Source organism: Astyanax mexicanus, chromosome 10 (genome assembly GCF_023375975.1).
Source record: "Astyanax mexicanus isolate ESR-SI-001 chromosome 10, AstMex3_surface, whole genome shotgun sequence".
In the NCBI taxonomy this organism is placed as follows: Eukaryota; Metazoa; Chordata; class Actinopteri; order Characiformes; family Acestrorhamphidae; genus Astyanax; species Astyanax mexicanus.
Genome location: NC_064417.1, coordinates 10872291 through 10888054, shown reverse-complemented (window position 1 = coordinate 10888054; position 15764 = coordinate 10872291). Strand labels below are relative to the sequence as shown.

Below are 15764 nucleotides of genomic sequence, written 5' to 3'. Positions count from 1 at the left end.
GTGTTTGTGCATTTCCTCACCTGTTACGGGGGCTTGCATTGCAGGGCGTTTCATCACTTTGAGTCCTGCGAAGGTTGGGCCGATCTGTGTGTAGGATCTCTGTGCACACAAAAACATTATATTTATTATAAAATTTTGTTCACTTTTCTTTCCCCCTGTTTCTGAATCCCCATAAATGTCAGCCTAAACTCTACTGAACTGACCTGACTACATAATAAGTGACAGGGTTGAAAGTGTGTGTGTGTGTGTGTGTAGAATATAGCAAATATTATAATACCAATTTATTTTATATAAAAATGGAAAAAGGAAAAGCAACTTTTGTGTAAATAAAGGGCAAAAATTCATCCTCTGCAGAATAATTCTTAGTGAATACTAAATAAATAATGGTAAACAAGTAATTCATGAATAAATTATTAATATCACTAAACACAATTACTAATAGATAATATTAATAAATAAGTATTATCTATAATAATACTAAACAATACTAAATAAAACTAAATAATTAACAAGGGACACTACGCATTTCATAGTGGACTCTAAAGATTTCATAGTGGATATTGAATACTTCATACTAGTTACAGAAAATAAAAAACTAATAGATATTAAATTTATAAAAGTGGATACACAGTAATTACTAGCAGATAATTGATAATGCATGGTAAATCCTAAATAACTCAGAACATACTATTTATTATATAGAAACATTTATAGAAGAGAGCAATTATTCAGTTGCATACAAATAATTATACAGTTAATTATAGTAATAAAATAAATAAAGAATAACTCAGTTTAGATTCTTTTTACAGTATATTACAGGAGTAAACTGTAAATAGGGGAGCTGGTAAGAAGCTGTGTGCGGATTTGCTTTGGGCTCAGTGGAGGAACGTTACTGAGTTTTTTCTGACTGCCAACAAAACAGCTGTGGGTAGAGAACAACCTCTCCAAGATACACACACTCACTCGCACACTCACTCGCACACTCACTCGCACACTCACTCGCACACTCACTCGCACACACACTCGCACACACACTCGCACACACACTCACTCGCACACACACTCACTCGCACACACACTCACTCGCACACTCACTCGCACACTCACTCGCACACTCACTCGCACACTCACTCGCACACTCACTCGCACACTCACTCGCACACTCACTCGCACACTCACTCACACGCTCACTCACACGCTCACTCGCACACACACTCGCACACACACTCGCACGCACACTCGCACACACACTCACTCGCACACTCACTCGCACACTCACTCGCACACTCACTCACTCGCACACTCACTCACTCGCACACTCACTCACTCGCACGCACACTAGCACACACTCGCACGCACACTCACTCGCACACTCACTCGCACACTCACTCGCACACTCACTCGCACACTCACTCGCACACTCACTCGCACACTCACTCGCACACTCACTCACTCGCACGCACACTAGCACGCACGCACACTAGCGCACACTCACTCGCACACTCACTCGCACACTCACTCGCACACTCACTCGCACACTCACTCGCACACTCACTCGCACACTCACTCGCACACTCACTCACTCGCACGCACACTAGCACGCACGCACACTAGCGCACACTCACTCGCACACTCACTCGCACACTCACTCGCACACTCACTCGCACACTCACTCGCACACACACTCGCACACTCACTCGCACACACACTCGCACACACACTCGCACACACACTCGCACACACACTCGCACACACACTCGCACACAAACAGACGCTCACTCGTACACACTCACACTGACGCTCACTTGCACACAAACTCGCATGCACACATATTCACACACATTCACATTCACACTCACTTTCACACTCACTTTCACACTCACTTTCACACTCACTTTCACACTCACTTTCACACTCACTTAGACGCTCACACTCACGCACGCACACTTACCCACAGGCAGACGCATTCGCAAATGCACTCCCACACACTCCCTTATTCTCACACACACACACACACACACACACACACACACACACACTTACACACACGCACTCATGCTTGCACGCTCACACACGATCACTCACAAATACACTTGATCACACACTCAGCTGTGAACAGATGTTCTCTTCTGTAATACTTAAAGTTTTTTTCTTTAGAAGGAGCAAATCATTGGAAATGACATTATTGATTTATGATCTCCGCCTCGGTATATCATCTCTTTCAACACACTCAAAACACACACTAACAGTGTCAGACCCAGGGCCAGGGTTAGAGCTAAGTTTGAATTTTAGGTTGAGGTTAGATTAAAAATGAGTAGATCAGATTAGATTTGAGGTTTTACGTTAGGCTTAGATTAGGCCTGCTGCATGGATGATAAAGATACAAATTCCAGTACAATTTGTTCAATGTTATCAACATTATCACTGTTCTGTGCCTAAGGATCATCATGAGGTGAAGCTGAAACAGATCACAGCATGTCTAGTAAAGCAATGTTCTGCAGAGTTTAGTAAAATTAGAGTGTAAGACGTGGTATCCACAAACACATGAATACACACACGCACACTTCAGGACACGTATTTAGGATCTGAACACTGCACTCACACACAAGGTGAGTGTGTTCTGTCTAAATCGGCTTCTGAAACTACAGAACAAAGGCCTGTTTATGTGAGTGTGTGTGCGCTTGTGTGTGTGTGCGCTTGTGTGTGTGTGTGTATGAGAGCATGTCAGAAAGACTGCCAGGGGAAATGAGGGAAAAACACTAAACTAACAGCAGTCTTCAGACAGAACACAGAGACCCTCACACACCTAACCCACACACATACACACACACACACACTCCATTTCCTCCTCAAAAACCCAGGAGAGCGGGCACTCAAGACCTTTATTCACTCTTATTCCAGACACACACACACAGTAAATTGCCTTCATTTTTTTGCAGCACCTCCCTCTCGCTTATTCTCACACACACACACACACACACACACACACACACACAAACACACACACAAGGCTAAAAGACATTACTCTCAATTATGCAATTTCTTAGAAACAAACTACAGACCTGCTCCCTGAACTAAATGTGTGTGTTACCTGATATGGTGTAAATCAAGAAACAAAAATTATGAGGAGAACTATTCATCCCTCCTTCACACAGCACACACTAGCACAAAGCAGCAGTTATATACACACACTTCACAGATGCAGCATTGAGTGTTTAAAAAGGGCTACTGAGCAACCCAGCATCACCACTGCTCTGTACGTGTCTATTAGCACTAACCAACAAGGCTGTCAGAAGAGGGTGCCAGAAGCAGCGCTGTACATTGAACTGGTTTTACGGGCAACAATTCAAAACCCATCTACCAGAAGCTATCGCAAGCTTTATTTCAAAAAGAAAGATTAAACCAACAGAATTTACTGAAAAATTACAGCACAAAGTCTGTAACTAATTAAGGCACTAGAGGGCACAACAAGTAGGACAGCAAAGTACATAATAGGTAATAGTACTGATCTAACAACGAGGTACAACACTGCTATCTAGTGGTCAAGGTTTACCCCAACACAAAACGAACCACTTTCTGACACCAATCTTGACTAATGTATACTAATAATTAAAAATCTTGTGTGAGAAACAAACAGTGTTTGACTGATAGTAGATGATGCACCTTGACATTATCCTGTTGTGAGAGCTATCTGTAGGTCTGTGATGATGTTTAGGATCATTGCCTTGGGGCCTGCCCTTGGGCCTCAACTTGCTTGAACGCCCTGACCTGGTCATGTTGGTAGCTATTTTAAAATGTTCTCTACTTGTACATCACGTTGTAGACAGTGGATCTTTTTACAAGAACTTTTTAAATCCCTGCCCAGACTCATCTTCATCTACAACCATCTTTCTGAAGGCCTCGGAGAGCTTTTTAGATCTCACCATGTTAATCCACTCACTTCAACCATCAAGATCAACAATCACTTCAGCAAACCAAACTAATATCTGTTATTTGAAAAAGACATGCCGCTCCTGCAAAGAAAATATCAAAAACCTGCTCAAGATGTGAAAACTGAAATGCTGATTAATGTGTACTGTCCCTTTTAAGCAAATATGAATAAGTAAGTAAGTAAGTAAGTAAGTAAGTAAGTAAATAAGTACGCTGATGAGTGCAGTTTATTTGATTTACAGCAGTTAAGGGTCCTGTAAAGATGGGGACACATTAAAACAAATTCTGGGTCTCCTAGATTATGAGCGGCGTGCATGTTTAGGTCCATGTTTGGCTCAGCATCGTGTTCATGTTGTGTAGTGTGTGACTCTAGTTGTTTACTGAATTATGTTTTTTGTGGCAAAAAAAAACATCAAAACTTTGTTATGGGGAATGTAAGATAGCCAGTCTTATAGAATTATCTACAAGTTACAGTTAAGCAGTGTTCTAGTACAGTTAATCATCCTGAAAATAGGTCAACTGTGCAGGACATTCTATGAATGACTTGACAGAACTAGTCAAGGAGGAGGAAGGGCAGCCTGCTGCACCCAGACGACAGAGGCCAGGCTTAGCCATCTGCACTCTGCAACTCTGGAGCTCCTGTTCAACAGTAAATGTGAACAGATACATCCGGGTAAAAATCTGCTACACACGTGGTCAACTGGAAATCAATGTCGTTGTTGGATTAAAAGCCGAATCGGGTCACTTTTTCCAGCCCTTCCTGTCTGAGCGTTGGGTGGAGTCCGTCCGTCCACCCACCCACACAATTTGACAGCAGAGTAATTTGAGCTCAGTGGTACAGATTTTTAAGCGTGAGCTTCCTGTCTTTCTACAACAGTGAAGTGCATCCACCAGCCCCTTAACAAAACACACTGATTTGGTGTGTGTGTGTGTGTGTGTGTGTGTTTGTGTATGTGTGTATGCGTGTGTGTGTGTGTGTGTGTGTGTGCGTGCGTGCGCACTGAAAGGCAAAACTCACTGTCTGTTGCTGATATGTTGGGCAGGGATCCCAAATCAACAACCAAACCGTCCAGACACACATTCAGCTCTCCACCCGACACAACACTGCCTTTATTCTCCGTCTGCAGAGCCAGACTGAGCTCCACATTCTCCACTGAGAGAGAGAGAGACAGAGAGAGTGTCAGAGAGAGAGAGAGATAGAGAGAGAGAGCAGAAATAGAAAGTATAGACAGAAAAAGAAAGACAGAGAGAGAGAACACAGTACGACAGACAAGAGAAAAGAAAGAGAGACAGTGAGTGGTGGGTGAAAAGATTACGGTTCACAGACCAACTCAGCATTACAGACTCCTGTATTTATTATTTAATTAAGCACTGAACTGAAGTGCTTATTTAAGAATTTTGTGTAAAACTGAAACATAAAAACTATATTACTACTTTTCTTCCGATGTTTAAGCAGTTCTGGTACAATGCTGCTTTTAAGATGCAGCACAAACTGGAAGACTGTTTTCATCATGATCGAATACTACATGAACCACAGGATCGTAAATAATAATAATAATAATAATATATAATTACATAAGTTAATAAATAATATACAATGTGTATGTTAATTTTAACACTAAGAAAATAATATTTATTAAACTAACACAAATAAAATATTTATTTGGCGCACGCGCACAGTGTGACTAATGATCATGCTCACATAGCTATACAAAATACTGCGAAGGCAAACACCCAATAAAAGTAACAAATTTTTTACTGTTCCAGTTTTTTTAATTGGTCTGTAATTTTCACCATGTGAAAATTAATTTAATACACCCGCGAAGAACAAGTGCATGTCCGCACTTCCACTTGTATTCAGTATATATTAATACTGAACGTTAATTGCATATTGGAATATTACTATAATTACTCAAATATAGTACAAACAAAGTTGGTAATTGAGATATAGATATAGTCTGATGAGGAATGCTCTAATTTTCTGAGATTATCGTTTAATCTTTACAGAGTTTCAATATGAAAATACTAATTTGTTCATGTGGTTTGTCTCATCTGCAAACTCATGCCCTGCTTCTGACAGTTTTATCTGGACGGACAGCCTTTATGGTTTGTGGTTTGGATTTAATGTGATTGTTGCCAGAGCTAGGCTTCATAAAAAATCTATAGGGTACTGATGGGTTACAACAGCTACTTTTAAGGAGAGCACTGGTCAGAGCAGCAACAAAGAGGGCCATGGTCACTTTAGAGAAGCTGCAGAAATCCACAGCTCAGGTGGGAGAATCTGTCCACAGGACAACTATAATAAGACCATGGGAGAAAGACATAAGAAGTGCTGTTTGCAGTTTGCCACAAACCATGTATGGGACACAGCAGATATGTGGAAGAAGGTGCTGTGGTCAGATGAGTGCAAAAAACGGAAACGGAAAGCGCTATGTGTGGCATAAATTTAACACTGCCTTGGAAACACCATCCCCACTGTGAAACATGGTGACAGTATCCTGCTGTGGGGATGCTTTTCTTCAGCAGGGAAAGGGAAGATAGTCAGAGTTGATGGGAAGTAGGATGGAGTTAAATACAGGGAAATCCTGGAAAAAAACTAAAAACTGTTGGAGGCTGCAGAAGACTTGAGACCGGGAAAGAGATTCACCACATACAGCCAGAGCTATAGTGCAATAGTTTAGATCAAAGAATATTCATTTGTAAAAATGGCCAAGTTAAACTCCTGACCTAAATAAATCCCATTGATTGTCTGTGGCAAGACATGAAATTTGCTTTTCCCAGATCCTCTCCATGGAACCTGGCTGAGCTTGAGCTATTTGGCAAAGAAGAATAGGCAAAAATCCCAGTCTCTAGATGCATAAAGCTGGTAGATCCATACCCCAAATACTTAAAGCTGTAACTGTAGCGAAAAGTGACTCTACTATGTATTTTTACAGGGGGACTGAATACTTCTGCACATGACATTTTTTCTTATTTTTATTTTATTACATTTTTGAAAACCATTAATCACTTTTGTTCCACTTCACCAGTATGTGATATTTTGTGTTGGTCTATCAAACAAAAAAAAACATATAAAATACATTTAAAGTTTGTGGGTGTAAGGTGACAAAATGTAAGAACTGCATGTTGGTACATGCATGTTGGTTTATTCTCAGGTGCTAAAATAACACATTCAGTATTTGATAATACACAATAAAAAAATTTAATGTTGCATACTTCCTTTATAATTTAATTTATGATTCAATTCAGTGATTACATCTGTATTTTCCATTACAGTGCAGAAACCATACAGTGATATGAAAAAGTTTGAGCACCCCAGATAATTTTCATGATTTTCCTTTATAAATCATTGGATGCTCAGATCAGCATCAATCTCAATCAAATGTATAAATATATCATATAGCAGACGAAGAAAGTGACATATGAGAAGTGAAATTAAGGTCATAAATTTAGGCACTCTTGTCATTTCGTTTATTTGAATACCTTTAGCACTAATGTTTTACCCTGTTTTTAATTTTAAATGACTACCCAAGCTCAATTATTCCAGTAGTCATTAGTAGTTATTTTTAGAAATGCCACTAATCCACAGAAAACTGCACTTATAATGCAAAGAGTAATCTTAAAAGTAAAAAAAAGAGAAAAGGTTTAGGTATAACCCAATAAATGTTAGTAAATAAAATTCTAGCTGCACAGTCTGATCCCGATATAATCGTTTTAACAGACACCTGGCTTAGACATTGTACCAATGATGAAGTTGTAGCTTTAAATAATTTGTAAAAAAAAAAAATCTCCCATAGAAAAGATAGAATTTCAAGGGGAGGGGGGAATTGCTATTTACACCCGAGTAAATATACAAACTACTGTTTTATGTGCAGTAGCTGAATTTACTTGGGTTCTTTGGACTGATGAAACTAAAATTGAGTTATTTGGAGGGCGGTATTTATGATGGGAAAAGAACACAGCATTCCAAGACAAACACTTGCTATCAGTTGAGAGTCACATGAATTCCAGTCAATATCAGCAGATTCTTAAGAACAATGTTCAAAAATCGGTGAGAAAGTTGAAGTTGCACTGAGGCTGGATACTTCAACAAGACAACGACCCTAAACACTAAACACTGCTCAAAATCTACTAAAGCATTCATGCAGAGGAACAAGTACAACATTCTGGAATGGTCATCTCTGTCCCCAGACCTGAATATTACTGAAAATCTATGACGTGATTTAAAGCGGGCTGTTCATGATTAGAAGCCATCAAACCTGACTGAACTGGAGATGTTTTGTAAAGAAGAATAATCCAAAATACCTTCAACCAGAAGACAGACTCTTACTGGAAGGTATAAGAAGAGTTTAGAGGCTGTTATTTCAAAAAAGGAGAATCTACTATATATTGATGTGATTTTTCTGTTGGGGTGCCGAAAATTATGCACCTACTTATTCACAAACAACCATTGATTTATAAAGGAAAATCATGAAAGTTTTCAGGGGTGCCCTAAGCTTTTAATATGACTGTATGTCTATTGCCGCCTCACTTAAGACTATTTTATTTTACTTATTTTATTACAGTAATTTTAGCATCAGTTCCCATTAGTCATGATAACATCTGTGCATACACAATCTGAAGTAGACTATTGCTTTAGCTGATACAGGCTGTCTCCAAACTCCAGAGCAGAATGTGTGAGAGAATACTGCTCTGGAAAGAAAATAAAGTGCCTGTGAAATGACCAAACTGAGACAACAAACCCAAAGCTGATAACTGAGAATAGTATTTACAGAACAGGGGAAAGAAAAACTAATTATACAATGAGCCAATTTGTGCTTGGGTTATTTCTCAACATAACTAAAAAAGTGAAGGTATGAACAAGTAAATCAGAGTAGGTTTGGTGTGAAATACTCCATTCTACACATATATCTAGAATTCTTCACGTTGGTGGTTAATGCAATCATACATCTGAACCTCTGACAGTCCCCTCGCAGAAATGCATTACACCAAATGTTTATGAATATGTTGCTTAATGCCTCAGCATGGTTTATAAAACTTAGAAGACATCCGTAGGTTCACTGTTGGGAATTAAAATAAAATATATATTTTCTAAATATATTTGTGTTCTGAATTTCTGGTTCAACACCAGTGTAAAGAAATCCATAAGTCCATAGGTTTCTTTACAATAATGCACAATTACACACAAACCTCTTATATTTGAATAAGTTCAATCTCAAATGCTGAATTATGCTCTGGAAAACAAGCTGCGATAAAATTATTATTTTGTAAGCGACTTTAGAAAAATTGTAATAATGTCCTGTGGTAAACGAGCACTCATTACATCTACAGAACATACAAATAAATAACGATGTGCAAAGAAGCATTCTTTCATTTAAGTTCAAGATGTGTCAAGTGTCAACACTGAAGTTTTCCTTTAATTATTCACCCTGCCAGTAAGTGTATCTGTGATCAGTGTGATGAGCTGCTCACTTCTGCCATCATGTGTTCGGAGAGTGTCCAGCAGGTCAATAGTGGCACTGCCCAGCAGCTCTTTTCTCAGAGTGTGACAGCTCCAAAGTTTCAGATCCAACTGACTGTGAGGAGTCACATTCCTGTAAATACAACACAAGACATATCCCACACACAAGCTCAAATTTGAATCATTCCAGGTCCAGATTACTGTTAATAAAACTGTAAATATTAATTATTACTTGTATTTTGTAGAATATCACTGCATTTCTAAACAGTCATGTAATACTGCAGATTTCAAGTATAAGCATTATTACAAAATAAACAAATAAAAAGAAAATATATGTACATAGTAGTAATAAAGTCAGTTCTTAATAATTAATCCAAACACTTTTGATTCCCACTAAATACAAAAAAAATCTTCAAATCTTATTGCAGCATCTAGTGCATGTGTTTAGTCAATACAAATGTCATCTAGACTCTGTCTCAGTGTAATGAGCAGTCAGGGTCTGCAGAGCTTCATCTGCCTGTGTTTCAGTTTCTTAACGGAATGGACAGATCTCACGAAACCTTCCATCAGACCAGCTGTTATTTTTCTCAGTCATTTTAAAATCCCATACAGAATTCTGCAGATTTCTCCCAGTTTTGCTCGTATTAATTCACTGCTAGCTTGGTAACTGTAAACAAGAAATTATGTCACTGGTTTCAGGTGCCACATGTTTCTGCCAGCTGTAAAACTGTCTGAATGGAAACAACACTTTTAAGTAAATTAAAACACACAAAAACAAAGGGTATTATATCTATAATTTTAGTACGCTTTAGTTAGTTTTATAAACACTCACTACATTTCTAATTGTTTTTTCTTAGTTTTCTTAGTTTCAATTTGCAAATATGTTTTTTTCACTTTTCATTATTATTCGTTTTAACCTTGCTTTTTCCTGGGGTCAGCAGGGAATTTACACTAGGAGCAATAACTAAACATTTGTTAACAAACAATCTAAAGTAAAAGAAGCACATGAACTGAGGCAGTAGAGTAATATTCCCAGAGTTTAAACAAATATGGCTCAGGTAATAAAGCATTACTCAGTTCTGTCAAGCACTGTCCTCCCCACTTCACCAAAGGGACACACTGCAATTTGCAGTGGTTCTCCTTTTTACAGCCATACACAAACAGTGTTTTGAATTTTTTACTGTAAGTACACAAAATCTTGATTTAAATACCCAGGAGATGGTACTGGCTTTCAATAAACTTCCAAATAAAAATAAACTAGCTAAGTACAGCACTGCAGTCCAGGAGCAAATAAAATGATGCCCTGGTTCGGACAAAACACCTACAATAACACTGAAAACAAAACTTTGAATTAAAACTAAACTTTTAGAAATAAATTAATTAAATAACAAATTTAAAAAATAAAAACAAATTAACAAAAACTATTTTGAGCGTGTAATATGCAATGGTGAATGTGGCTTCTGTAGAAGGAGTACAACTTTATAGACAGGAATAAGAAGCTCACAGTGTGAGGTCCTCGTTCCACTGCAGCTCGTGCTGACCGCTGCGTTTCCCGGTTTTCTTGGTCTCGCTGGTCAGGCCATCAGCTGTCACTTCCACGAAGGAGCTGAGGCGGGACAGACGGCCAGGAAGCTTTGGAGACTGCGGCCTGGCAGACACCACTGAGACAGACAGACACACACACACACACACACGTCAGAGAACAGAGCTAACAGTTGAGTTCTGATGATTGAGTTTAGCTCCTAAAGCTAAAATCTGACAGTAGATGGTGCTGTGTACACCTACATTAGACATTTCCACCAAAGCATTTGCCAGTGGGAGGAAGTTGTAAATTCTAAACACTCGGACGGTGTTTAGTACCTTTTAAATTTTATTTTTTTTTATTTAATCCCTTTGTATGTTAATAGAAAATAAATATTAGTTACTGCTCACTGCTCAGTCTGATTTTAAGGCACAAAATTAAATAACAGTAAACACTGCCCTCTAATGGTTAAAAAAAAACATGATTTCGTAATCTGGAACTTCATTCAGCTTAGTGAAGAAGTTTATTTGTCCTGTATCTTAGAGAAAAAGAAATTAATTAAATTGTTTTTGAAGTCTAGCTATGACTACAGTCTTAACTGTGTTAAGGATTAGGACCAGTACTAGGTTTTGGACCTGGATAAAGGTTAGGTTTAGGACTGAGAATGAGCTTGTGTAAGGACCAAGTTTAAGGGTAGGGAAAATAAACTAGAATGTAAACTTCTTAACCAAGTGTAAGTAATATTTTTACAAATCATTACATCATATAAAATATCCTAATGAAACTAAGGGTTTATTTGTTTGTGCTTTATGCTTATAAAGAAAGTAAAACCGTATTTATTTACCAAATTAGCAAAGAAGTGGAGAAGCTGAAAGACTAATGGCAAGATAAAGATTTGTGTGGGTGTGTTTAAAGCTATCAGACTGGGGCTTTCTTTAAATCAAGTACCTAGCATCCCCTGGTGAGAACAAAAGAAGCTCACATCAGATGCATTATATGGACAAATGTTTTCAGACATCTTCTCATTTATTGTTTCTTTAAAAAAAAAAAACATGAGAATTTTATTGCCTTTCTTGACAAGTGACACTGCCTTATCCCAAAAGTACTGAATAGGGCAACATTCCAGGGAACACAGGTGCCTTTGGTCCACAGCTCAATGCTGAGGGTCTTAATAACATTTTATCCCACAAGTAGCATTAGTCATGGTTGTAAAGGTTTGATTAACCATAGTGATTTATTTTTTTATGATCAATTAGCCCTTTAACATGTAAGTGAATGTGACTTTACCTTTCAAGATCAGCTGGGATTTTTCTATGCTCTGGACTCCTCCAGGTCTGCTCACACTGGCAGCTGCCATCACATCACAGCCCTACAATGCGCACCCACGCACAACAGAGATACAGAAACTATAAACAAAACATGACTTTCAACCTTTACCCTTTGGTGATTGTCACGTACATGTAGATTCTAATAATCCTAATTGGCTGCACTAAAAGCTGTTTAAGGGAATTGGTAATGCAGACTGGGTACTGCAGTCACAAAGCCCATAAGAGTTGATAAACCAAAAGGACTAAAAATAGTGAAAGATATCAAACTGAAGGACAAAATAATGCACAATAAACTATCACAACACTTATAAAACACTTATAAAATCAATGAATGCCCCTTTCTGGAATATTCGCCTTACTGTAGCACCTGATTCGTGTTGACTGTGTTTTTTATAAATACAGTAATGTGTACAGCACACATTCAGTAAATCACAAGCATGCATAACATGTGTTACAGCAAGGTATAATGAATACTCTTCATTACAGCAATACTTCTGTCAACAAATCCTCCAATGGTCTTAACTTCATCGACCCAGGCCAGACATGTAGGTTATTCCTTTACCTATAAGGCTAATGTTGCCAAGTAATGTAAACAAAACCTGTATACCTTATTAGTTAGCCTTGTGTCAACATGTGGATGTGTTCAGTAATATTTACCAGACTTGCTTATGTGGTTAACACAGTTGTTTAGCTATGATTATAGACTAAAACATTTACATAGCATACTTTTCTTTGATTAGTCACAATTAATCATTTTAAATGGCAATATATGATACCCATATTACAAGTATAGGGTACATAACTCTTCATCACTGCAGATGTATTGTGTGCGTTAGATGTGAAACACTGTAAAGAGATACTATATCAAATACACTGTGTTGTAATACATACAGGTGTTTGAATGTTTAGTGTGGTATTAAAAACATTAGCTAATGTACATATGTAAAGTTATACACATTTAAAATTAAGTACACAATATTATGCGATAAAAAATACTAACTATACATCAGTAACGTTAATGTTAGTAACATTTGAACAGACTGAAATCATGTTCAGCATATTATCAAAGCAAATAAAAGTAATAACTGAGGCGTTACGTTGTTATAAAAAAGACAAAAATGCACACTACATATATTCTAGGCTGAGGCTAACTGCTCGTTATAAATGTCCGTTCCACCTTAAACTACGCAGCAGTTACATTCTGGTGCCTACAGCTCCAAAAGGGAACGGCTGCGACCTTTAAGGTGGAACGGGAAATTCAAATACGAGGCTGAAAAATGGAAGAAAAGCCTGGCAACAAATAAAGATTTATCAAAGATTAAACAGCAACATTTGACATCAACGTCAGGGTTCCTTCAATTATTCCTAAATTAAATTAGCAGCGTATAATGCAGTATTCACCATTATTAGCTAACACAGATAGCTAACACCTCTGATATAGCAGCACATTAGCCACGTTAGCTTGTATTGTTTTTATTAGTATTCTGAATTTAGCTTCTCCTATTAAACTCCCAAACCGCCATGTCTCTAAAACCCACCCCCGCCGCTTATCTCTACCACCGCTCAGTCGCTCAAATCCACCTAAATTAAACTCTTTAAACACTTTAAATCACAAAAACGTAACCTTTTATCCGCGCCGTCCGCTAGCAAGGTTAGCCTAGCAGCACTTCCTCCTTACGGTCATGTGACACCGAGGAGAGGCGGTATGCGCTGGAGGTGAAATCACGTGTTTCAACTGTGTTCACAATAATAATAATAATAATAATAATAATAATAATAATAATAATAACAACAACTATTTTAACAGTTATTGTTATTGTTATTATTATTAAGCAGCAAAATATGACTTCAACTGTGTTCATAATAATAATAATAATAACGATAATAATAATAATAATAATAATAATAGTAATAATAATAATAATAATAATAATAATAATAATAATAATAATAATAATAATAATAATAATTATTATTATTATTATTATAATGTTAGCCTGATTCTGGATCTCTTAGACTATTCAGAATTGATTAACAAGGAAGCTGTTTTTTTCTGGACTTTTATAAGGCGCTCGACACAGTGGAACATAAATTCATTTTTGAAACTTTACGCTACTTTTGTTTTGGTTGTAGTTTTAGTAAGGTCATTCAAACCTATTATAAACCAATAAACAGTAATGTTTCCCTATCTAATGGTGTATCACCATGATTTGCAGTTAATAGAGGAATAATACTAGGCTGTGCAATATCTCCCTATTTGTTTTTCTTGGTAGCTGAGCTTCTTATTCGTTATATCCAACACTGTTCTAATATTAAGGGTATCACAATAGCAGATCAGATGTATATTGTTAGTCAATTATCAGACAATACCTGTCTGTTTCTAAAGGAAGATAGGTTAGGTCAGGTTAATAATGCCCTACAAACACTTCAGTTACTATCTAAGTGCCAGGTCTCACAGTTAATCAAAATAAATCTAAAATAATGACTGTACATGATAGAAACATTACTCAGATAAATGGAATCCACGTTAAAACACGGTTTGATATCTCGGAATAATAATTAGCAGATCATCTTCTCATAAAACTAAATATAACTTCCACAATCAAGTAAAAAAATACTAAAACTATTTTTGGATGTTGGCTACAAATAAATTGAAATCTTCAGGGATGGGTTTTATTGTCAAAAGCAGAGGGACTTTCTAGAGTGGTACATCCTGCTTTTTCCTTATATGCTGACACCAAAACAGGTGCAACTATAAACTCAAAAATATTTATATTTATCTAGAATAATAAACCCGATTACATAAAACGAAAGACAATGATCAGAGATTATAAAGATGGGGGCTTTAATGTTCTGGATTTCAACACTATGTTGAAACACTAAGTTTATAATTGATTACACTAACACTAAGTTTGTAACTGATTTGCTGAATTCAAATGGTGAACTGTATCTATACAAAGAGATTATAAGTATCTTGGGATAGAATATGCCACAGAAAGATTATAACATTCTATGTAAGAGCATATCACCTAAATTACTTCATCACATCAAGGCTCAATACAAATATCTTCCTTAATATTACCTAGTAAAATCCTAAAGCTCAAAATTGAAGGTATTGACATTTTAAATGAAAGATGTAACAACACACACATCAGAAAAGCATCAACTATTACCAAAGCTGTTTGCCAATTCTTAAGTGGAAAATCATTTGATAGAGTTTCAAGGTACTAACAGATATTTCACACACAACAGCACAAAAGAAATCCATCGCAAAATACTTTATAGAATGTATCCATTTACTCTTCCCTGTACGATGTTCTTTTTAATATGTAATGTGTAACTTTTCATTACTTTGAAATAAAGTTTGAAAAAATAGAAAAAAAGACTCACACCTCTTGCGTAGGGGTCTCTGCGTTAGCTACTCTGGTGGTCCTCCAGCATCATAGAACCACAATTACAGTACCAAAAAACACCTTATCTTTCAATGTTTTTAATTTATTTTCTACACTGTATATTTACATTG

The 15764-nt window shown here is 37.1% G+C and overlaps 1 protein-coding gene across 1 annotated transcript in view; it reads right to left on the bottom strand.

Annotated features, from left to right (window-relative positions):
- Window positions 1-13952, bottom strand: part of wwp2 (WW domain containing E3 ubiquitin protein ligase 2) — a 50803-nt gene extending 36851 nt beyond the window's left edge. The window contains exons 1-6 of the mRNA XM_049483806.1: window positions 13866-13952; window positions 12201-12282; window positions 10896-11052; window positions 9403-9524; window positions 4949-5083; window positions 21-99 (exon numbers count right to left, since the gene is read on the bottom strand). Coding sequence (XP_049339763.1) covers window positions 21-99; window positions 4949-5083; window positions 9403-9524; window positions 10896-11052; window positions 12201-12270 — 563 coding nt within the window. The 5' untranslated portion in view covers window positions 12271-12282; window positions 13866-13952. The remainder of the gene's footprint in view (window positions 1-20; window positions 100-4948; window positions 5084-9402; window positions 9525-10895; window positions 11053-12200; window positions 12283-13865) is intronic.
- Window positions 13953-15764: the final 1812 nt, after the last annotated feature.